General features: G+C 35.4%; 1 protein-coding gene across 1 annotated transcript in view; it reads right to left on the bottom strand.

The window, feature by feature from the left end:
* Positions 1-24,337, bottom strand: part of FSTL5 (follistatin like 5) — a gene marked incomplete at both ends in the record, with an annotated part of 267,251 nt that overhangs the window by 111,123 nt on the left and 131,791 nt on the right. Inside the window, one exon of the mRNA XM_084286367.1 lies at positions 7,941-8,137. Within this exon, the coding sequence (XP_084142493.1) occupies positions 7,941-8,137 (197 nt within the window). The remainder of the gene's footprint in view (positions 1-7,940; positions 8,138-24,337) is intronic.

Here is a 24,337-nt window from a genome sequence, read left to right as displayed (position 1 = left end):
TCAGTTATTATTCATGTAAATAGAAAATTTCTAAACATGAAAGAGAACAAAAGGAGAATCACAGTGAATAAAGGACACAAACATTAATTTAAAAGCATTATAAAATACAATAACCTTGCTAACACATTAGAAAGCATGAAAACCATTCTTACAGATAAGAAAAATTGCCATGAAAACACCTTTAGTTATTATTAATGAAAGATGCATGCTATGCTACCTGAACATTGGCACTAGCTACTTTTCTCATCCTTTAACAGCCTGTTTATTAGGTTTACATCAAACTGAATTAAAAAATAAATGAAATTGTGTAGATCTTACAGCTGCTACATAAAGGACAAAATGGGAAAAATTAATAACTAAGTCCATTGTTACTTTTTTTTCCCAAACAAGCAGTACTAAAGATACAGCAGTGTGTGTTGAGAACTTCACTGTGAAAAATCTTTGAGCTTTCAAGCTACAGAATGTGCTTAAAATCACAGCTGGTTCATGAAAACAAAACATTTCTGGTGAGAAGCACCATGTCTTTACTTTTTTTTTCCTCCTATAAAAGCTAGTCTGAAGTTGTTAAAAACAAGTATTCCCATTAGATTCAGTTGGGATTAAACCTTACACCTAAGGTGGGATAATAAAACGTGTTGTTGCAGCCCACCAACACTTACCTTTAACACTGTACTGTATTGTGGTTTAATTGAATATTAGGTTCTGTCCTTTGAGCTAAAAACTGTATCGTGATACTTTTCATTTAATAATTGTTCAATTTTATTTTTAAAATAACATTTATATTTTTAAAATAACAGTAACAGTATAAAATAATTATTAATAACAAAAATTCCTTAAAAGATTAGCCAGAATATTTGAGATATTTCCAATAATTATACTATAGATGGCTATGTTTTTTTTCTGGCATTTAAGTCTCATCTCTAGCAAGACCATCATTTTGATTACAGATATGAGATTGGTTTATATACAATTATGTTTACATTAGCAATACACTTCGGGGATTTTTTTGGAAATTTCACTCAGTTTTGATCAATATATAGATCCCCTCCAATATATCCATAAGGACATATTTTAAAAGTTGAAGAAGTGATTTCATATCATGATTGGTCTTATTTAACTGTCATTTGCTGCTAAGAGCGTAGTTCTAATTCTTGCTTTATAGGAATTCTCCTGTGGCAGATCCAGCCATTTCCTGGCTCCACAGGTGATCAGGATGATCAGATCAACTAACTCTCTGATTAAAACCAAAATGCATCTTGACGAGTTTTGGTTGATTGGTTGTTTTTTTTTTTTCTCCTTCTATCACAAGAGATATATTACAGAGCATTACATTACATTAACATGTTGGGATTTGGATTTCGAAAAGAGAAATTGGAATGACTCATTTCAGTCTGAAACTGTAGTTTGATAAGATTGACTGTCATTTGAAATTGCAACCTACATGAGACATTAGCAGAGCAAAGCTTACTACTTACTGAGGTATTAGCAAACAAAAAACGTGTTTAGGAAATTAGGTTAGCGCCAAGTATTTTAAAATCAGCAGAACCAAACTGCCTGCTCTCAGGAGTCCCTAACTCACCATCTTTTTCTTGTTGACATTACCTTTTAATAAATGTTCACTTATCAGTAAGATTCCATAAGGTGGGACATAAAATGACAGCACAAAAAAAAAATAAAATCAAACAGGGCAAGAAAAATTATCAGTAGCAGTTCAAGAAATAAACAGTAGAATTCACAAGTGAAGACTGAATATTTTTTATATTTCTAAATGCTGTCCCAACACAGTTTTTTTAACACCACATTCTAAGAAATACAGCAAAATTTTTCATTTCAAAACATTTTCATTTTGTTTCACTTATGTTAGGGATTTAATTTACAAAGGTACCTTGCTAAACATAAAAGCTTCTTGAATGTAATTTTAATTTCACACTCTATATCATTACAAGAAGAAAATAATAATATTGTGCAATACCAATAATGCACATATTGAATAAATAAAAATGTCAGTAATTGCAAAACCTGAATAATAGGTGTCACTAAGGAATCATTTATGCTGAAAGAATCCAGTGGGATTTTGAAGATCCAAAAATTCATTCCAATTCTTTTTGATAATTTAAAAATAAATAAATAAAGAGAGATGGTATATACTGGTGAGGTGAATAATAATGAAGAGAAGGACAATGCAGCATATGGAATGAAATGGATCACATGGTTAGATGTTTTCAGGGAAAGGATCTATGATTTCACAGAGCCAAATGTAAGGTCATTCTTCTAAAAACAAGAACCTAGACATAGACTTAATGAGGATAAATGTACCCTGGAAAGCAGATGAATGATTTTTATCTGAAAATGAGTGGGATTTGCTGTGGATAAGGCAGTCTCATAAATTCGAGGATCATTCTGTAGCCTAAGCCAGCAGTATGATCTTTGGAAATGTAGCAAGGTAACTGGAGGTAGAAAGGCAATTTTTGCGTTTGTGTGTTCCAGTTGTGGGAACAGTGCTAAAACGCAACAGTCAGTTTTCTCTTGCACAGATTAAATTTACGGTAAAGAAGCTAGAATGGAACTTTTCAAGTTAGAAATGATCCAAAAAAGTAACTCAAAGCTTGATGAAGTCATCAAGGGAGCTGAGAAAAATCAATCTTTATGGTATTGTTTTGTTTTGTTTTTAAAGGGACACTAATGATTGACTGTAGTGTTAAATCTATAGATACTTTTTGAGGAAAGCAGATGAAAAAAAGAATAACATATCTCAAAATAATAATCATCATAATCTGGGCAATTAACCTTAAATCATGGGACCCTTGATGTTTTCGAATCAAGGCTTCACACTTTTCTGTGCACATTTTTTTACTTCAGACAAAATCGAGTTATTTTCTCAATTAAAAGTATAGGATCAATTGAATGAAATTTCATGTCTATGATAAACAAGTTAGATTAGATGACATAACAGTGTTCCTTTAGTTTTAGATTAAATTAACCTTCATCTTTAGAAGAAGGAAAAGTAAAATTTGAGTGAAGTGATTCTTGAGCCAACTCTTTAAACCTTGTCTGTCTACAAATTGGTTAAATTAGATAGTAAAATGATTAGTTACAGAGGGAGTATAGAAACCGGAAAAAAAAAAAAAAAAAAAAAAGGCGAGTCATACTAGAAACAAACTCTTACTATGAAGGTTAAAGCCTGATTAAGATGTTCTGCACAATTTTATGATCGTGCCATACAAGTTGTGCTATACATGGGATTATTTGATTTCAGACTTCAGAGACAAAAATTCATACAAGAGTACGCTCGCAAGCATTTATGCTAGAACATTTTACTTTGCATTTTCCATAAAGATAATGGAGTATTTATTTCAATAATAAGAACAGGTAAAAGGTAATGCAAAACAAAGCAAAATTGTTGCTCTGCTTATGGCTAATTGTGAGACCATTTGTTTTGTAAAAATTGTTATTTTTGTTATTATTTTTCCCCCTCAGATCTCACCACCACAGGGAGCACAGTTTAGGAATTTTAATCTTTGAATGAAAAGATAGAGCATTCAGGCCAGGTCAAATAAAAAATCTGATCTCAAACAACAAATCACCAGTTTGTTAGCAAATATAATAACTGACACTTGTTGAAGCAAATCTGAGAAAAGAAGGAAATTAAAGGCTTAACAACCGGAAGAAAGTAATTAAAATGTTATCTTACCATTACATTTAATAGCAATTAATGCTGTACTAACTAAACCAATTACATCTATAATTCCTTCAGATTACATTTTTTAAACTGATATATTGTAAACAAGTTGTTTATAGATACAGCTCTACTCAGACTATGTGTTCTACTGAGGTATGACATAGTCTAGATGTTTACAGATAAGTACACCTATCCACACATAACCATAAATACAAGAGTATTTCATTTCCTATTCAAGTATGTTTTTTTGTTTTGTTTTTTTTTTTAAACATTTAACATTAAAAGTCTTGAATCGATGCTTTATGTAAAGATCCTACATACACAAACACCAGCCTTGTGTATTTACCTGCAAACAGACGGATATGTGATATATGTGATAATAGTGATTTAAAGGTTCATCACACTTTATAAGAAATCTTTCATATCACCTGTTCTTGAAGCATAGAAGACTAATACACGAAAATGGCATATTTTATCTCACAGTAATAATATAACCATAACCTCCACTTATCATTCCATGAAACAGCGGTGAACTTTGTAGTTTCCTAAGTGTTTCATTTGGTTGTTTATTATCATCATCATTATTTGGTTTGATCTCAATAACTGGAATCAAATGCCACTAAGAAAACATCAAGGTAAAATGCAGAAGTGAGGATAAATTTTTATTAAAAAAAAATGTAACATCTTTCATTCACAGTATGTTAACCTGGTCAATAAGATAAATGTATTTAAAATTACAGATATTAGTTTGTAAGTAAGGATGCTAATATCTTTCATTGGTGGCATACAGAAAAGGTTTACTGTTCTAAAATGGCAACTCTACCATATGGGAATAATTGCATTCACCACTAGAAGAATATATTTTGTTCCCATGTCTCCTCATATCACTTCTGGTGTTTTTTTCTTTTCTGCATAGGCAACAAAAATATATAGCAATCAGGCAGTCTATAGTAACAGAAAAATTGAAGCTCAATTTATAACTCTGTATTACAACACAGTTTGTTTTTGCCTGAGTTGAGAGAATATAAATGAGTTGCTTAACAACTGAATATTCATAGGTAACTATGATTCTCCTATAAAGAATCAATTACCTTACTTTACCTTACTTTATTTTAGATTTATATTCTTTCAAAGAGCTTAAAAAAAAAAAAAAAAAAAAAAAAAAAACGACAACAACAAAAATAAATTGAAAAATCTTTCATGGAACCACCTCGATTTACTAGAAATCTTGTAGATATGACTAGAACATGTTTACTTAACCTGCCTGGTTAACCTGCATTATCCCATAGTTTCTCTATCTTCATTGCAGACTACCTTGTTTAACCTTTACACTGTGTAGTGATGTAATAATTATTCTTGAAATACAATTTGGATTTAGACTATACAGCCATAGAAAAAAAAAATCTATCCAGATGGCAAAATTGTTCAAATGAAAGAAAATAAGTAATGGTCTGCCAATTATTAATTTTTTAGATTTATTTATTTTACTTTATTTTTTTATTTTATTTTATTTTATTTTATTTTACTTTTTCAGTATTTGAAGTTGCTTTCTTTTTTAAAAAAGTGACAATTTTGCTTTTCCTGAAGAGTAGAATTTGTTTCCCTTGCATCAACATGCAAAGACAAAAACTTTATTATGATTTCTGATCCAAAATGCATCAATACATTTGTAGCATTGGTGTCATAATTTCCAATCTCCAGCTGATTACTTTCCATTTTATATGAGGTAGCATGTCTAGATGGACACGTATAACATAATTCCATCAAAGAATTTACAGTCACTGCACAGGAAAATAGAGGAGATTTAATATTAACAATATTCATTAACAAGTGAAGTTTTAGTTCAATATTAATTTAGAACATAAATTAACCGTAGGACCCCTTTTTTTCTTTAATATAGTATTTGTCATGGTCTCAAAATTATTAGAGTGCAGAAAGGCAGTATTATTTATGATAGACCTGCACACTGCAAAATTTTGGCTGAGGACAACCAATGAAAATTCTTCTACTCCTAATAACATTTTTGAGAGTAAAGCAATGACTCCTATTTTTTCCTCAGGAAGTACCAAGACCTTTCAAACATTTTACCCCCTACACTGGAAAAAGAGACAGATATGTGGTAGAATGTAGTCATCTTCTCAGGAAAGTTAATGGGTCCAGCATTCTCTCAGTGCCTGGGACCACTATCATTTTATAAATCGCTAACTTCTGGACTGAGTCTTCTTTTTCCTTTCCTCCTCCCTATAGCAAGTCCAATGTTTAGAAATACTTCACATATATTAAGGCCGGAAGAGACCAAGAATATAATCCCACTTGACACTAGGAAAAAAAAGTAATGCTTTATCAAACTTTCATTCAATAAGAACAAAAAGCATTTGGTTGGCTGAACCAGAACAAAATAAACATGTCAAGTTTTCAACAATCACTAATAATGCCCTGAAAAACAGCACATTTAATTTGAAGATATTACACCAAATTCTTTTCATCTGCTTTCTTGTTTTGAGTCTTTGGACAGAACAGAGTCACATGTTTAGTTTGTTATCCAAAACTGTGCAGGCTAAAAACCCCATCAGAGAAAGGCTAAAATTTACGAATACTGAGATTACAGAGGAGCTGGGGCTTAACTGCAAAGCTGAACACTATTATGGATATCAAAGGTGATTCAGTGTTTCCTTTTATCATACGAGTGGGAGACAAAGGTTTGCAGTTGAAACTTCTGCTATAAAGAAGGCTTCAAGAGAAATGTGTTCATTTAATTTTCATTTTGTTCAAAATGACTGAAGAATGATTTCTGAGGGCAACAGGTTAGCTCTTTGTGTCTCATCAAAACATACAATAACAAACCACACAGCATGAACAATGAATTTATTTTACATTATTCTTTGAATTGAATAATTTGATGTTCTGCTATGAATTTTAGCAAAAAGAACAAAGTTCCATGACTGGGGTTTAAGGCCGTTTAACCAGTTTCCATGCTGGTGAAAAATCATTACTATACTATCTGTATAGATGCCATTATAAATTAATTTTATAGAAGTACATGGAGAATGTATGCATAACTCGATTGAAAACACCACAATGGAAGATTTTTGTTTTTTAACTAAGGTTGGCATAAAGAAAGAAATAAGAGGCAAAGTTTATGTAGAGAATCATAATTTCTTTTTCTTTATATATACACCTATAAATCATGCAAAAAAAGTTTTTGATACTGACCTTCAGTAGTAGTACTTTAGTCCTGTTCCTCTACTGGAAACATTACGGTTCACTAATACTTAGATAATGGATTTCTAGTGGTAAAAGTATCCAGCTATTTTCCAGTAGTTACAGTAGCCATATGGGGACTATGGCAAAGAAGCCAAACTACTTTCAAGTGGTACAATAGAGAATGATCTAAAATTCAGTTTCTTTATATTACCAAACAATACACCAATTACTGTAACTTTCTATTTCAAGAGTTAATGGTACATACCTATATGTATTAAATGTAATTTGTACATCTATATCTGTGATTACTATGTATCTATGTATGCTATATATTTATGTAGTATAAGAAGTATCGTTTGTAAAATATATAAAGGCACCAATTTCTCTTAAAAGCAGAAGTTCTGAAAGATTTTTTCTATGGCTGCCTAGTATTTGATACATTAATATGGCTAGATTTTTCAAAAATGAATTTCTACACTACAAAATACATTCACTATAACACTTAATAGTTAGCTCTTTTGGATTGACTATAACTAGTGCTGCTATGATTTCTGGAACAACAATTATTGGTGTAAATCTTTAGTTAGTTAATAAAGCTTGCTGTTTAGAGACACCATGAACTCTATTCAAAACTGATACTGTATTTCTTCAGCGCTAATTTTTTTTACTACTTGCATAAAGCAGTAATACCCATTTAGCATTACAGAAATACTTTAAAACAACTTTTTTCTTTTTTTTACTGCTAAAATACATCTATACAGTTGAATTTTATGATAGCATACAGTAGACAATAAAACATTTCACGGCCAAAGCAACCTACAGTGTTTGTATCCCCATGTATATTTTAAAGCACTGTATTCAAGTTTCTCAATGATTACCACAGAATTCCTGAATAATTCACTTTTTTCCAAAATTCTTGAATTAAGTTTTCCACTTCAAAGATTCTTACATATTTTCTAAAGTGAAAGCATACTGAGACATAATATTCCACGTATAAGTTTGGACAAAAGCAAACAAATATCTACCACGACTAATGGAAACAAAATTTAAATCTTACCTGAGATAATTCATTTGTGTCCACAAGTCCATTGCTGTCTGAATCAAAATAATTAAACATTTGATCTACAAGAATCTTCTTTAAAGCCATTTTCTCATCAACGTGTTTATCTTCTGATTGAGCAACGTATCTCCGACTTTGTAGATCCAATAACATATTTTTGACTTTAGTGTATTCAGTAGGTTTGCATTTATCACCTGAAAAGGAAACACACAACACAAGGTTGTTTTGAATTTGATTTCTTAGAAAGAGCTTAAATGAAAAAAAATTAAAAAAAAAAAAAAAGAAGAAGAGAGTATTAACTTCTTGTAACACCAACAGCGTTGCTTTATGAGGCAAATATTTTATTTGTTCTGTAGTGGTTTGGTCCATAAAATTTCTTTATCTGATCTTCAGATTAAGGCCAAAAATGACTGCAGTTCTAGACACTGTTTATTTTTCTGTGTAGGGCAATTAAGGAAAGTCATAAAGAAGGGAGTATCTAATGATTTTGTAAAATGTTACCTTTGTTAATGCATTTTATGTAAACATTCCTAATACCTCAAAAACTGAAAATATTATAAGAAATCATACATTTCAAATAATGTATTTCCTAACAACATTTGACTTCAGAAAGTAGAAATTACACTTGAGTGCTCATAAACTAGATTTATCTTTTCATGTACTGGACATATCAAATTTATATGAACAGAGAATTTGGGATCGCTGGGGAAGAGAAAGGATGTCTATGATAAGATCTAGTTTAGTCTCTTCATTATCAAGTCTTTTTATAAAGTGAAAATTGTTACAACAAATATACTTCATACACTGATTACAGTCAGTAATTACAGTTGCTATTTATTCTAAACCATAACACAACAACTATTTCTGGTATTCTCTTACATCAGATGCTGTATATTTTAAATTGAACATAGATACTGTTTTAGAAATTTTTGTTTTTATTGAGATAACCTTAATACTTCAAAGGGTTATTAATAAGATCAGATATGTAAATGCAGACCAGCAAAATACGGTTGCCATGTATTTATTGCAGACATTTAGTTGGCTACTACTTGTTATTTCCGAATAGAGAATCCAATGCCACAGTGATATGCTGTGCTGATTAGCAAAGAAAGCTATGTTCCAATTATTTCAGATGATAATGAAAATACAAGTATAAATCAGGAATAAATTTTTACCTCAAACAAATTGTCTACAGAACTGTTTTGTTATATTTTGTTACATTTATGACACCAAAGTTTATTATTTTGGTGTATTTAATGGCATATGCATTATTATGGTGACGGCATCACTACATACCCCCATCACCTTTTCATAAAGTAGACAAAGTTCTTAAATGTTCCTTGCTACCTTACAGTGAGACTCAGATCTAGAAGAGGATGACTCCTATGATTGAAGTTAAATTGCACAGGCAAAATATTCTTAAGAATCCCAACTTCTCTAGGAGATATATGTATATATATATATATATTTGTTTTCTAAATGTCACTGTCTGATATATAGCTATCTGACAAACCACGCTGTATTAACAGCAAGAAACAAACCCAAGCTGTATTTAACTGACAGCCTAAGCTACACATAGTATTCACAGATTTGCCCTTACCTACCAGAGGCATACAGATTGAGTACATGCAATTTATACGACTACCTTCTATATATCTGCTTTTCAGGGGTCTAGCATAAGAATACTCATTACAGAAATAGAATTATTTCTTAGCTAGTCTCAATCTGTACTGAGCAAACATTGCCATCTGAATGGATGCAGGCTCCAGGGGGTGAGGAGTGAAAAGCACAAAATTTCAGCAGACTTTAGTTTGTCGGTGTTGAACTCCAAAAGACTGAACCAAGAAAGCACGTATCATCTTTGCATTTCCTAGACTGTTGTTTCCTCCAGGAGACAGAGTCTCCAGTGCAACAGAAATCTAACACTACACATGAGATGCTCCCAGTTTCATCTATATTCTTGAGAAAAATGTGAACACAAGCTACGTATTAGGTAATACACTGCTCAGAACTAATTACCACATCCAGATTATATCCCCTGTAAATTATTTTTGATCAAGTGGTTCTCACTATGTGATTCTAAAACTGCAAAGAGGTATTTTTACATTACAAATATGAAACATACATACGTAAAGCTACTTCCTAGTAATATCAATTAAATCCTAGATTTGTTACAATACCTCTGATGAGCCATGAAAGGTCTGAGTTGGAAAAGGAAATGGAAAATAAACTTGAAAAAAAAAGTCATGATCCTTCCCTCCACCTTTTGAGGCATAGAACAATGCCTCTCATTTTAATGATTGATTGAATTGAATATAAACTCACACCTATGAAGACAGTCAAGATAATATCATATACTTTTTAATGTAGAACATTTGCGTGGATAGCACAGATTCCCACATGAAAAGTGCAAAGAAGCACAAATTTAGAGACAAAAATAAAAATTATAAAGCTTGTGATCATGAAAAGCGTTGTAATAGTCACTTTTCATACTTTTTACTCAGAGCTTAGTGGTTGTGGAAAAAGTCTGGAAGTTCAATCACAGTCCGCTAAAGACATTTTTATGCACTTTAAACATTCTTTTAGATTTAAAGTTTAATGAATAAATAAACTAATTTATTCTCTCACAGTACCTCTTCAGAGAGAAAATCATTTGTTACGTGTATCCTATATTGAGATAACTTCTTGTTTTACTTTTCCTATTCCCATGATTTCCTTTGGAAATATTTTTAACCTAAAAAAGTATCTCTAAGTTATCAATATGGTGTATTAATAATGAACAGAAAAGATTAATGTCTCTTTAAAATTAATGAAAAATTAGTGAAAGATACTAATACTTAATTATCAAAGTAGCTGCTTTATAGATACTGAAACATTAATCATGACAGCAGCCCATTGAAAACCAGCTGTGAGCAAGGTGAATATAGTTCACAAAGAAATTTCATGTCTCTGCAACCCATCTTCAGCAGTGATTATTTTAAATTCAACAATGGTGGTAAAGGCAATGCTCTTTATGAAGTTGTTTGTACCATGGCTGCAAGATAATAGCTGTAATTTGCTCTCACTGTGTACTTGCTCACTCTTCAGACCAACCTGACTCTGAATTACAGTGCTGGCCCTGACAAGCTCATTGGCTTCTGGTGTGCTTGTGCTTGCTGGAGTCTAATTCTTCCAGTGCTTCAGAGTAACTTGTTTGAAAAATAATCCTCGTGATGAAAATACCACTAACAGCCTTCTGAAAAAACACTTAAGTTTGTTTTGTTTTGTTTTTAATATATATATTTGTCATCACTTATGTTTTAAAACATACTATTTTGTTCCTCTACATAGGTTAGTCTGACCCACATATAAAAAAGGAAAAAAAAAAAAAAAAAAAAAAAAAACACAAAAAAAACCCTTTGTCAACAGTAGCTCCATACTCCCTGCAACCACACCGTGACACAGTTGTCTGTAATAGGGAAGCTGTATCTCCTGACCCCTTTACCTGAAAAGGATGAAACCCTGTTAGTCAACAAGGCACACAGTTATTTTAACAAATTATCCTCTTAACTCATTGTCATGGCTTCCTTGGATATTACAGTAAAAGGCAACGCAATGTAGATGCTTACATTATAAGAATGAGGCTCTGTTGATGTTTGCAGAAAGAGCAACCCTGGGCTGAAATAGCGGCATAGGGAAGAACTTGGAGAGCTGCATTTATTTGTGTTCTAACTTTATCAGCATTACTCAAGAAATAGTTGTGTGAATGGCAGGCAAATGGTAACTTGGGAATGACTACCCTGAAAATGAGGAAAAGTAATTTATGCTTAAAGTAATGGAGAAAGACAAAACTACTGGAACTCTGCTATAAATTTTATTACTCCCCATGCTACAAGAGCCAAAGATGGCATTTATCAAAACCAGAAAGCATGATTTGGCAGTTATCAGGATAGAAAATGAACTTCACGACAACAGACTTTCGGATTGTTGGCACATTTTCAAATTTATCACAATGATTATACTGTTACATCTAGACCAACAAAATGCAGCACAGTTTCAGTTCTGATTATAGTTTCAAAAGAAAATTCTCAATTCATATTCCTAAAGTATTTTTCCCATAAATGAGTTAGACTACATCTGCCAATATTAACTTTCAAATTAATTGCATTATAGCATCTTGGCAAATCCCTGTTATTTACATAATAACTTCTGAAAGCTTGAAGAATATGAAAATGTTTAACATGAAAAAGACTGACTAAATCATATATAATGATATCCATATATGAAAAAGTAATCTATTCATTGTGCATAACTTAATAATTTAATTCAGTTTTCTGATACTTTTTATCCTTCTTCAATTCTGAATTACATTTCTCATATAAATAAATGGCTAATTTCTAAAAGTAATGGAAAACAATCATGGGAAAATTATGTTTTCTTGTTCAATTTTTGTTTCATGCACGTAAAAGATTAATTCTCCTACACAGCAAGTTTTTGCAAAGAAAACTTCTCTGCTGTAATTTATTCTACAAGTTTTCTATCATCTCCCATGAAATCCTAGAAGGTGTGCAGAAACCCAGATGTGACAGAAAACACACACACACTAGAATCAGAGCACCATTCTGCTGGCCCATACCTTGTAATTTCTGAAACAGTGCTACTCCTAGGATTTACTTAATTCAAATTATAGAAGAGAAAAAAAGTGGAAACACTTGACTGTTTCCTTCCATTTAGTACAGCAGTTTTGCAGCTGTATCCCTGTTACCCAGGAAACAGCTGAAAGTTAGAGACTGACTGCTATTGCCATCCTAGACAGTTTTAACAATGTTATTTGTTCATAACAGAGAGGGGAAAAAAATAATTAAAGAAAAAATGAGGCCTTAATTTGCAAGAGAAAAAGGTATATATCAAAACTAATTAGCTATTTGTAAAAAATTAAGAATAATGATGGTGTAGTATTGCTAAGGCCTGTAGAAGGACATTAAGATTCAATCAGGATAATAGTTAAGCAACATTGCTTAAACCCAGGTTCAAATCTCAGGGTTTTGCGTTCCATAGTTTGGGGGAAAGTACTGGTGTACAAAGAGATGGAAAAAAAAAAATCATATCATTTTAAAAACGTAATGCAGACCATCTGATTTCTGTTCTCAGTTCTTTCACCACCTTCACAGGTAATGAAAGCATTTTAACCTCTCTTTGCCTTAACATGTCTAAAGTAAAAATAACTCTTACTTCAGAGAGGTATCAAGAGTCATTAATATTCACAGAATGTCTCTATGTGCACAAAAAGAAAATTATCAGCTACACAATTGGATTCTTATGTATTTTATGATTTTGAGCTGTCGTATCTATCTAGCAAAATGGTTCTCAAAGCCATTTTTCCTTGAAAAATAAAATAACATCAGCTCTTCCCGAAGCAGCAACTAGTGGACATAGTTTTCCATATTCCAGAACTGACATGAGGATTTTTTTTTAATTGAACAGATATGCAACAAGCCTACTGTTAATTTTCTGCATGCATTTTGAACAAATTCAGAATAATTTAATTAGCCAAAATGCTTCACTGCAAAATTACAAATGGTATTCCCTGAAGTAAAAAGGAGAAATTAATCCAAAACAACATATTATATACACACACAAACTAATCAGATAAATACATTCACACTCATGTGCGCACATACACCCCCATACACAGAAGTCACTACAGATAAGGCCTGATCTTAATTGCATTTCAAATATAACACAGGAGACAACTTGAAGTTCTTTATCCTTTCAGCTGTTTTCAAGATCCAGTCACAACAGATAAAGTACGAAAGTTGTAAAGTTACTTGTAGCCCTAACAAATGAAGGCATGTTTCAAACAGCCAAAATCACTTAGGCTTATCTGAAAGTCAAACTTCAGATGCCCAGGTGCCAGTTTCACAGTATCTTATTTTCCAATACCAAATTCTTATTTTTCAAAAGTAGAGTTCAACAGTTTTGACCCTTTATTCTCCACTCCTCATGAAGCTCTAGAATTGCCCTTGAGGAGAAGTGATCTCATTTGTACATAGACCTGTGATCCAGGGTTCAGAGATTAAGATAGGATAAGGAGGGCTGTACACTCAGAAAAAGTATTTTTCAATACAAAATGCCTGGATAAATTGGGATTAACACATCGATGCTTTTCCCTGCTACTTCTTTATATTAAAAAACTGGTGAGAATTTTCTGCCATTGGTGGGAAGGAAAAAAAAAAAAAAAGAGAGAGTACAGCAAATTGATCACTTTATGTTCTATTTTGCAGCGTCCATACTTTTCAATGGCTGATGCATAATTGGCTAAATTTAAATTCTGGATTATTGTCGGAAAGCCAGATATTTGAGCTTTAAGGACTTCTACAGTTCTTCTGTGTAAAGAGGTTTAAGTAGCTGTAAGAATTGTTAAGAACTTTTAATCCAGTGTTGCATATTTACATGAAATATGCGTATAAAAACATCTCCCACACAAAATCCCTACTATCCACTGACAGGTGCACACAGGAATTGTTCAATTTATATCTGTTGGTATCCTTAGGCAAACACTTTTAAGTGATTACCATAGCTGGTATGCAAAATAAAATTGAAGCTAGTTTTTCAAAGCCTTAGCTCTACTATGTAAATAAAGAAAAATGTTTTTCTTCCCTCAAATATTACTGGTGAAAATGTTCTTAACCATACCGATCTTTCAAAATTAGAAATCATATATGACAGGAATCAATATTCCTTTACCTGCACAAACTTTGTGTCCAGTCTTATCTGTAGACAAATATAAACAGCTTTTCAGTGCTTAAACAATGAATAGTTTAGATAAATTATTCCAATTTTCCTTAAAGATACAACACTTCAGTTAAACACCATTAGAAGCTACATTACATTTGCATAAACAAAATCAAAGAACAGGTATTTCAAAGATTTATTTATTTATTTTACAGGGCTAGCTAGAGTTAATGTTATATGGTGTGAAGTAACCAGTAGATGAAGAAAAGAACTTTGCCGGCAGTAGATGCTTTAAATAAATTAAGCATTTAGAGGAATAGTGGTGGTGAACTCCTATGTATTAACGCTGCAAGGTTATCTCCACAGATGTCTTCGTAGAAAAGAAAAAAATATATATAACCTTTCACTTTCGAGATGAGATTTGAAGGTTAAACAAGCTTGACAGTAATCAAAGCATCATTTGCCCAGCTGAGAAAACACTGAATATGCTGGTTACTTGGACTGCAGGTTAACATCACAACCACCACAAGCAGTGGTGGTTGTGATGTTAACTGACAAATGCAAAGCCTCTTCTACAGGACTGATCATCCCTTCAAATAAAAAAAAAACAAACCCACACAGAATTCAACCGGTGATATCACTTCTCAAAATTTCTTAAGATTCTGATGCTTATATTTGGGCACTCTACTATAAAGATAAAATAGGAACATTTAACAAACGTGTCTAAATTTCTAATCACATTATTTCAGATGTTATTCAATTTTACTCAACATGTGGTGAAGAGATTACTTATTCCAGATTTGTGTGCGGTTTGGAGGGTTGTTTGTGGTTTTTGTTTGTTTGTTTTAATTCCTTCTATGTGGCTTTCAGATCTTTTTTTTTTTTTTTTTTTTTCCTTTGTTCCATACATTGCAAAAGCAATGTTAATTTCACAAGTAAAATTTCAGATGGAATAAGAAGCTAATATGGGCTTCCTTGTGCTTCCCAGGTTATTAAAGAAAACCTAAGAGGAAAAAGAAAAAGGCAGTGTGATGCAAAGGCAGACATTGCTAAAAATGAAGGTTGAGACAGGAGTTTAATGCAGTGTTTGCTTTTCCCCTCTAGTGGAGTTAACCCAACCACTACTGTTGGTCCTACAGGGGTTGGACAAATTTTATTTTGCAATGTTTAGAGTGATACTATGAGATCTATTAAACAGCATAGGCATACACTGAAAAGAAAAATAATTTTAAAAAGAGTCAAAACATATTCCAAATCCAGAAGAGAAATACATATAGGATGCAAGCTTAGTCATAAATCTATATATAGAGTTCTGCTTTTGCTTCTCAGACAGCATGTGCCAGAGGGTTCTCTTAAAAAAAAAAAAAAAAAAGAAAAAAAAGGTAGTGAAAGAGATGAAATTATTTGAAGTCAAAATCTCCCTTTTCCTAAAGATTTCTGAAAAATGTGGAGTATTTATGAAGGTGAGAGTGAGGTGAGACTGGGCTAAGTCTAACTAAAAAATCACTACAGCTGAAAGGGACAGTTCTGTGGCTCCATTTCTATTTCTTCCTCTCCATTGCACATTCCCACAACTTCCATTGTTTCGATTTTACCACAGCTTAGCTTTTGGTGCTAAGATTCCACAAAAGCTTCCACAGTCAGACTTTTGCTATATGAAAAGAGAAATAATTTTATATATATATATGTGGAACTAAAATTTTATTGTTGTTCCAATTAATATTTTTAATAGGACTGGCCCAACTTACTTAGGTAATTCAGAAAAGCCTCAAAAACACAGATAACGTTATTTTTAAAATTACTTTTTAAATTTTTCTAGTATCTTTTTGAAATGTCTGTCTTATGCTTATCTTTCCATTTTTTCTCTGGGTACTAAGGCTTCAATCTTTTCCAAGAGTGAGGTGTGGAGAAGGCCTTGAGAACACCCTTAGGAGGAATACTGAGTGAGAGGTACTTTCTGCTCAGTCTTGGTATCAGCTTGGAGGGGGACAGTGGGGGTGGAATTTTATATGGTGTTTGGGGTATTTTATATTTCTGTATGTTTCACTGTCTGAACCTGCCTATTCTTTCTCATAATGAGGTTAAGTTTGAAAATGAAGAAATACTTCTCCAGCTTCTGTTGAAAGAAAAGGCTATTGCTTGTCAAGCAAAGAAAGATCGTCTGTACATGCCATTGAGAGAGCGTAAGAAGGTAAACGGGGTAGGCAATAGCAATAGGTAGGCAATTAGAAAACTAGGCAATTTTTCAAACAAGTAAAATCATCTCAGGCTAAGGCAAGATCAGGCAAGTCCTGAGACCCTGCATTATCAAGTCAATACAAAGGGTGTGTGTTTTTTTTTAAACCAGAAAAAATATAAAGCACATCTGCAGGGTTACTCATCTTTGAGATATGGTTACAATACGAGAGAAATAAGGTCAGTAAGTCTATATGATGCAACTTGATTTTAGCTGGCCTAAGAAGACAAATACTGTTTCCCAGGTTGAGCATTGTAGTTCTGTATCTGTTCTCCATTTTCTCTGTTCTTTCTGCAGAAACATAAGCAAATAGCCTAGTTTGGCAATAAAAGAAGGAAAACAAGATTCATAAACTGAAACTCAAATAAGGAAGCAAGGAATTCGCCTTTGAATCCACACCAGAATGTAACCTAACCATACTGCTTTGGCACCAGCATAAGCCTGTGATCAAGCTAATAACTTTTATCAGCTTCACATGTCACTTCCGGGTTGACTGTCTCTACCGTATTTAGCATAGGCTTGAAAATGTGCTGTTAGTTTTCAAAATTTTACGGGTAGTCATTATGGTTGGAAAGACAACCTTGTCAAAAAAAGATATTAATGAAATCAGAAACCTTGCAGACAACTGAGAGCTGTGTGCGACAGTATTTACTTTAATACTACCTGGTCAACTACCATATTTTAAATTTCTATGTAATTCACTAATCTACTAGTAAAGAAAGACAGATAAGTGATGTAGGAAAAGACAGTAGTGCACTATGAAGATCTATACCAGTATTTCCCATGGCTACACATGAAGGGCATATGCTATTGTCAACATGGCTGCTATTATTTTATAATGACTTGCCTCATATTATGACTCACCTTGCAGTATTATGACATGATGGATGAGGCAAAGGTAAACTACTGTGACAAACAGTCATTGGTAATACCTGCCGTGGAGGTTTTACATTAAAAACTCGGTATTCTTTTAATGACCATTTGGCATCATACATACATCATTGCATCTGAATTTTTGCTCATACTAATCCTTGAATTTAGACTTCTATAGCTGCAAGAGAAAAGCTTAGCCTATATAAGCTCAGTTTAGGTTCCTTTTATAAATGTATTTTGTCTCTTGCAAAGTTGTGGGATGACATTCAAGTGTATTTTGACCAGTAATCCCTAAACAAAATTTGGATTATGGTATCCTTTCACAGTCACATAAAAGGCTACCTAGAGGGAGTAGATCATTAAATTTTATTCTAGCTTCATCACAAAGAAATAGAAGTTTTAGACATATTTCTCTATACAACTACAAAAAGCCTGCTGACCTGGTATTGTTTCAAAGATGTTACTGTCTGTCTTGATGTACAGCCTTCTATCTTTATTTCTCATCTGTGGTTTGATGTAGAAAGACTTTATTAAAGAAAAGGTTAGGCTCCTCAGCGTTTCACCAACTGCAATTAAATTCATGTGTTTGTTTTCTTATAACTGAAAATTTCCTGTCCATAAACAGTACCTCCAGCAGAAAACGTCCTTATTCACATACTTACATATTTAAAAAGTAGTTTTATTTCTATTTGATTTCCTAGTTGTCGTGGTTCTGCTCGAGTGGGCAGCCGAGCTCCACCACAGCCGCTCTCTCACTCCCCCTCCTCAAAGAGGTATGGGGAGAAAATATGTGAAAAGGGCTCAAGGATTGAGATAAGGATGAGAAAATCACGCAATAATTATTGTAACGGGCAAAACAGACTCGGCATAAGGAGATAGTAAGATTTATTGCCTGTTACTAACAAGCGAGAGAAGTGAGAAAACAAAGAAAAAAAAAAGCAAACCAAAAGCACCTTCCCCCCCCATCCACCCTCTTCCACCTCCTCCCCCCGAGCGGCGCAGGGGAATGGGGAATGGGGGTTATGGTCAGTCTACAGCACTTCTTCTCTGCCGCTCCTTCTCGGTCACTCTCGTCCCCTGTGCTGTGGGGTCCCACCCACGGGATGCAGTCCTTGATGAACTGATCCAGCGTGAGCTTCCCACAGGCAGCAGCTCTTCCAGAACTGCTCCAGATATGGGTCCGTACCACGGGGTCCATCCCTCAGGAGAAAACTGCTCCAACCTGGCTCCCCTACGGGCAGCAGCTCCTGCCAGGTCACCTGCTCCTGCGTGGTCTCCTCTCCACGGGCTACAGGTCCGGCCCGGAATCTGCTCCGGCAGGGGTCTTCCACAGGCGGCAGCCTCCATCGGTGCAGGGCCACCTGCTCCACCGTGGTCTCCTCCACGGGCTGCAGCGTGGAACCCTGCTCCACCGTGGTACTCCATGGGCTGCAGGGGGACATCCTGCTTCACCATGGTCCTCACCACAGGCCGCAGGGGACTTCTGCTCCGGCGCCTGGAACACCTCTCCCCCTCCCTCTACACCGACCTTGACATGTGCAAGGCTGTTCTCTCACTCCCTTGACTCTCCCGGCTGCTGTGTGGCGCAGCGTTTTTTCCCTGTCTTAAATATGCTCTCACAGAGGCGCAAAACAAATCGCTTATTGGCTCGGATCTGGAAAACAATGGGGCCCTTCCCAAACATGGGGCAGCTTCTAGATCTTTCTCACAGAAACCACCCCTATGGCTCCCTGCTACCAAAACCTTGCCACGTAAACCCACTACACTAGTGCTCCTATATACTCTTCCCAACATACTTTACAAAATATGCAGAAGATTAACACTAAGTGATGGCGCTGGCTTCTGTCAAAGCGGGGTGCATTTATTCAAACTGTGCTTTGTCAAAATTTAAACAAGAAATTAAAGCTATTTTGCCCACTCTTAGGGAAAAAAATGTACAATTATACAAAACTCACTTTACAGGTTAAAAAAAAAAAAAAAAAAAAGGCAAGTCAATCTGGAATTTAATTGATTTTTTTATATTGAATACTAAGTAAGGCCAAAGCCCAAACTTTAAGTTTTCAGCTTTCTACGTTTCTAATTTACTACATACTACATTTCTAACATTTTTAGCTAAGAACAATTTTAAAAGTCTGGCAAGAATTACACATAAATGGATTTTTGAAAAAAAAAAAAAAAAAAAAAAAGTAACAAGCTTAAAATAAAACAAAATGGTAGAGAATTTCTACTACAAGAGAAGAAATATCTTTATGTACATACATGTAACCCGTATAGAATATTTTATATATACACACACAAAACACTAACTAGATGCATTCATACAACAACTGAAAATGTGTTCAATTTTTCAGTTGATATCGTTTAAAAAAGTAAAATTAGTTAATAATTAGATATCTTCCTTACCTTTTCTACAAGTAAACTAGATATCTTCTATCTCTCTCTTTAGATATTACAGAACTTTAATTCTTTCATTTGTAAGAACATGTCAGAACTGAAATTTCACATGCAATGGAATTTCAAATTATCACCTAAACAAATGACCTTGTGACAACTTCAGTTATGTCACTCTATAAGCAGTGACAGCCACATCACTAGGTAGAAGGGCATTCATCACTTTCAGCAACTGTATTAAAGAAAGATGCTGGTAAGAAACACCTCCATCACAAATCTGATTATATATTTGTTCAAAAAAACAAAACAAAACAAACAAAAAACAAACAAACAAACAAAAAAACACACACACACAAATTCTGCACCCTCCAATGGTAAGAAAATTATCTTTATTTTAAAGAGATCTAAACCAAAGCAAGGTAACAGGAATCCAACAAAGTTTTTAGTATTTTAAGATTTTTTTTTTCTGCTTTCATGTCATCACTGTCCTTGATTAAAGTAGAATGAAGGGGGTTGATTAACTGCCCTGACTCTAATTTCAATTTGTTATCACGGAATCACAGAACTGTAGGGGTTGGAAGGGACCTCGAAAGATCATTGGGTCCAACCCCCCTGCCAAAGCAGGTTCCTCAGAGCAGGCTGCCTAGGTAGGCATCCAGACAGGCCTTGAATATCTCCAGAGAAGGAGACTCCAGAACCTCCCTAGGCAGCCTGTTCCAATGCTCCGTCACCCTCACCGTGAAGAAGTTCTTTCGCATGTCAGTGCGGAACTTCCTGTGCTCTAACTGGCAGCCATTGCCCCTTGTCCTATCCCCACAAACCACTGAGAAGAGGTTGGCTACATCCTTCTGTCCCCCACCCCTCAGATATTTCACACAGAATCACAGAATTTCTAGGTTGGAAGAGACCTCAAGATCATCGAGTCCAACCTCTGACCTAACGCTAACAGTCCCCACTAAACCATTTCCCTAAGCTCTACATCTAAACGTCTTTTAAAGACTTCCAGGGATGGTGACTCCACCACTTCCCTGGGCAGCCTGTTCCAATGTCTAACAACCCTTTCAGCAAAGAAGTTCTTCCTAACATCTAACCTAAAACTCCCCTGGTGCAACTTAAGCCCATTCCCCCTCGTCCTGTCACCAGGCACGTGGGAGAACAGGCCAACCCCCACCTCGCTACAGCCTCCCTTGAGGTACCTATAAAGAGCAATAAGGTCGCCCCTGAGCCTCCTCTTCTCCAGGCTGAACAAGCCCAGCTCCCTCAGCCGCTCCTTGTAGGACTTGTTCTCCAGGCCCCTCACCAGCTTCGTTGCCCTTCTCTGCACCCGCTCAAGCACCTCGATGTCCTTCTTGTAGCAAGGGGCCCAAAACTGAACACAGTACTCGAGGTGCAGCCTCACCAGAGCTGAGTACAGGGGGACGATCACCTCCCTAGCCCTGCTGGTCACACTGTTTCTGATACAAGCCAGGATGCCGTTGGCCTTCTTGGCCACCTGAGCACACTGCTCGCTCATATTCAGCCGACTATCCACCATCACTCCCAGGTCCTTCTCTGCCAGGCAGCTCTCCAACCACTCATCTCCCAGCCTGTAGCTCTGCTTGGGGTTATTGCGCCCCAGGTGCAGGACCTGGCACTTGGCCTTGTTGAACTTCATGCAGTTGACCTCAGCCCATCGGTGCAGCCTATCCAGATCCTCCTGCAGAGCTTTCCTACCCTCGAGCAGATCGACACATGCGCATAGCTTGGTGTCATCTGAAAACTTACTGAGGGAAAGTATATTTATATACACTGAGGAGATCCCCTCTCAGTCTTCTCTTCTCCAGGCTGAACAGACCCAGGTCTCTCAGCTTTTCTTCATAGGGAAGATGCTCAAGTCCCCGTATCATCTTTGCTGCCCTCCGCTGGACTCTTTCCAGGAGATCCCTGTCTTTCTTGTACCGGGGAGCCCAGAACTGGACACAATACTCCAGGTGAGGCCTGACCAGTGCAGAGTAGAGGGGGAGGATCACCTCCCTTGACCTGCTGACCACGCCCCTTTTAATGCACGCTAGGATCCCATTAGCCCTCTTGGCCACAAGGGCACAGTGCTGGCTCATGGTCAACCTGTCGTCCACTAGGACCCCCAGGTCCTTCTCCTCAGAGCTCCCCTCCAGCAGGTGGTCCCCCAGCCTGTACTGATACTCTGGGTTGTTCCTTCCCAGGTGCAGGACTCTACACTTGCTCTTATTAAATCTCATTTGGTTTCTTCCTGCCCATTTATCCAGCTGGTCCAGGTCTTGCTGAATGGCAGCACAGCCTTCTGGCATGTCAGCCACTCCTCCCAGCTTTGTGTCATCAGCGTACTTGCTGAGGGCAGACACTAATCCCTCATCAAGATCGTCGATGAAGATGTTGAACAAGACCGGACCAGCACTGACCCCTGGGGAACACCGCTAGTCCCAGGCCTCCAGCCAGACTCTGCTCCTTCGATCACCACCCTCTGAGCTCGGCCAGTCAGCCAGTTCTCAACCCACCTTGCCATCAACTCATCTATCCCACACTTTCTCAGCTTTGCTAGCAGGATGTCATGGGAGACAGTATCAAAAGCCTTGCTAAAGTCAAAGTAGATAACATCCACTGCTCTCCCCCCATCTACCCAGCTGGTGATGCCATCAAAGAAGGCAACGAGGTTGGTCGAGCACGACTTCCCCTTGGTGAATCCATGCCGCCTACTCCTCATAACCTTCTTCTCTTCCAATTGCTTGGAGACGGCATCCAGAAAAAGCTGCTCCAATAACCTTTTTGCTTTCTCTCTGCGTCTGTTAGATAGTTTTGTTGCTCATCTAATGTATTTCTCTTCCCACCCCAAAGCAGACTGTCCTATCTATAACTCAAGACAGTTGCCAGACATACAAGCAGTAGCATGTGTGTCAATCATTACTATTAAGATGTCAAAATAAAGGTATATGCAGGTCATCTTTTACATCTGAATGAAAGAACACAGTTAAATATGTAATTTCAGTATTACCTTAATTTTTGCTGATGGATTCTGACATTTAACTGTGAGTATATACACCAAATAGAACTAACATTCAAAGTAAGCATGGAATGAATTCACAATTTGGGTAGTTTTAATGATTCTTCAATCAGATTTATTTCCTGGAACAGTACATCTTTTTACAGCAAAACTCTCTTTGACCTTAGGTAAAGTTTTTGAGATAAAAATAGATTTAAAAAATACAATCAAGCTGTACTACTACCAAATGACTGTTTATGTCTTGAAAGACCATTTATGATCTTATGGACCATATTCTTATCATGTGGATAAAAATAACATAAAACAATTATTCTCACGATTTTTAGGTATTAAAAACATATTCCTGTTCTGTCTTATTTCATGTCAGTAAGAAGCAGAAAGTTTTAACCAATTTTTGATTATCTTCCAAACTAAATAAAATGATTCTTTGTTAACAGAAAAATTTACTTTTGTTTGTATTGCCCAGTTAGTGGCTTTTCATAGAGTCATTTTTGAGATCACTTCACAGTAACTGAAGTCATCTGGACTATTTAACTGAGAACAGTGACTAAAAACAAATACAAATCTAGAAAAAGGCTATGCCATGAGTGAAGGAAGATAAATATTCTGATTAGAGACAAATTAAATTAAAAGTTTGAATGCACTGTTCAATTTGGGAGGCTTGTTTCCTCTACTCCTGGCTTTTAGTTAAGTGATTTCAGGGTATGCAATGCTCCATTTTGGTCACAGGAAATTTTTTTACCTTAGTCACCTTAGCTGTCAGCCTAGTCCTCCCTGTAAGCATGATCTACAGTCTCTTTAGGTATACTAATCTCAAACCACAGTAAAGTGGTTTTTTACGTCTTCAGATCGTCCCTGCCCATTTGTGAAGATTCTGCACAGTCCTGAATTCATACAGGCTCAGAAGGTGTGTGGAGGAAGAGCAATGTTCTCCCTGATGAAAGTTTTACCATCTCAGAGTGAAAATGCCAAGAAAACGTACAGCAACAGCAGGAAAGTAATGTGTAGTGAGAGACCCAGACAACATAGGAACTCAAAGCACAAATATATTGTGAGAACACACTTTTTTGTTTGATTTTCCAGACTGGTAAACCACATCAAAAGTAACAGCTAAGTTCATCTGTAAATAATATATCAGATAAATATTTGTTCAAACTATTTCAT

Source organism: Netta rufina (assembly GCF_964035555.1).
Source record: "Netta rufina genome assembly, chromosome: 4".
NCBI lineage: Eukaryota > Metazoa > Chordata > Aves > Anseriformes > Anatidae > Netta > Netta rufina.
This window is presented reverse-complemented; position numbering and strand designations above follow the sequence as displayed.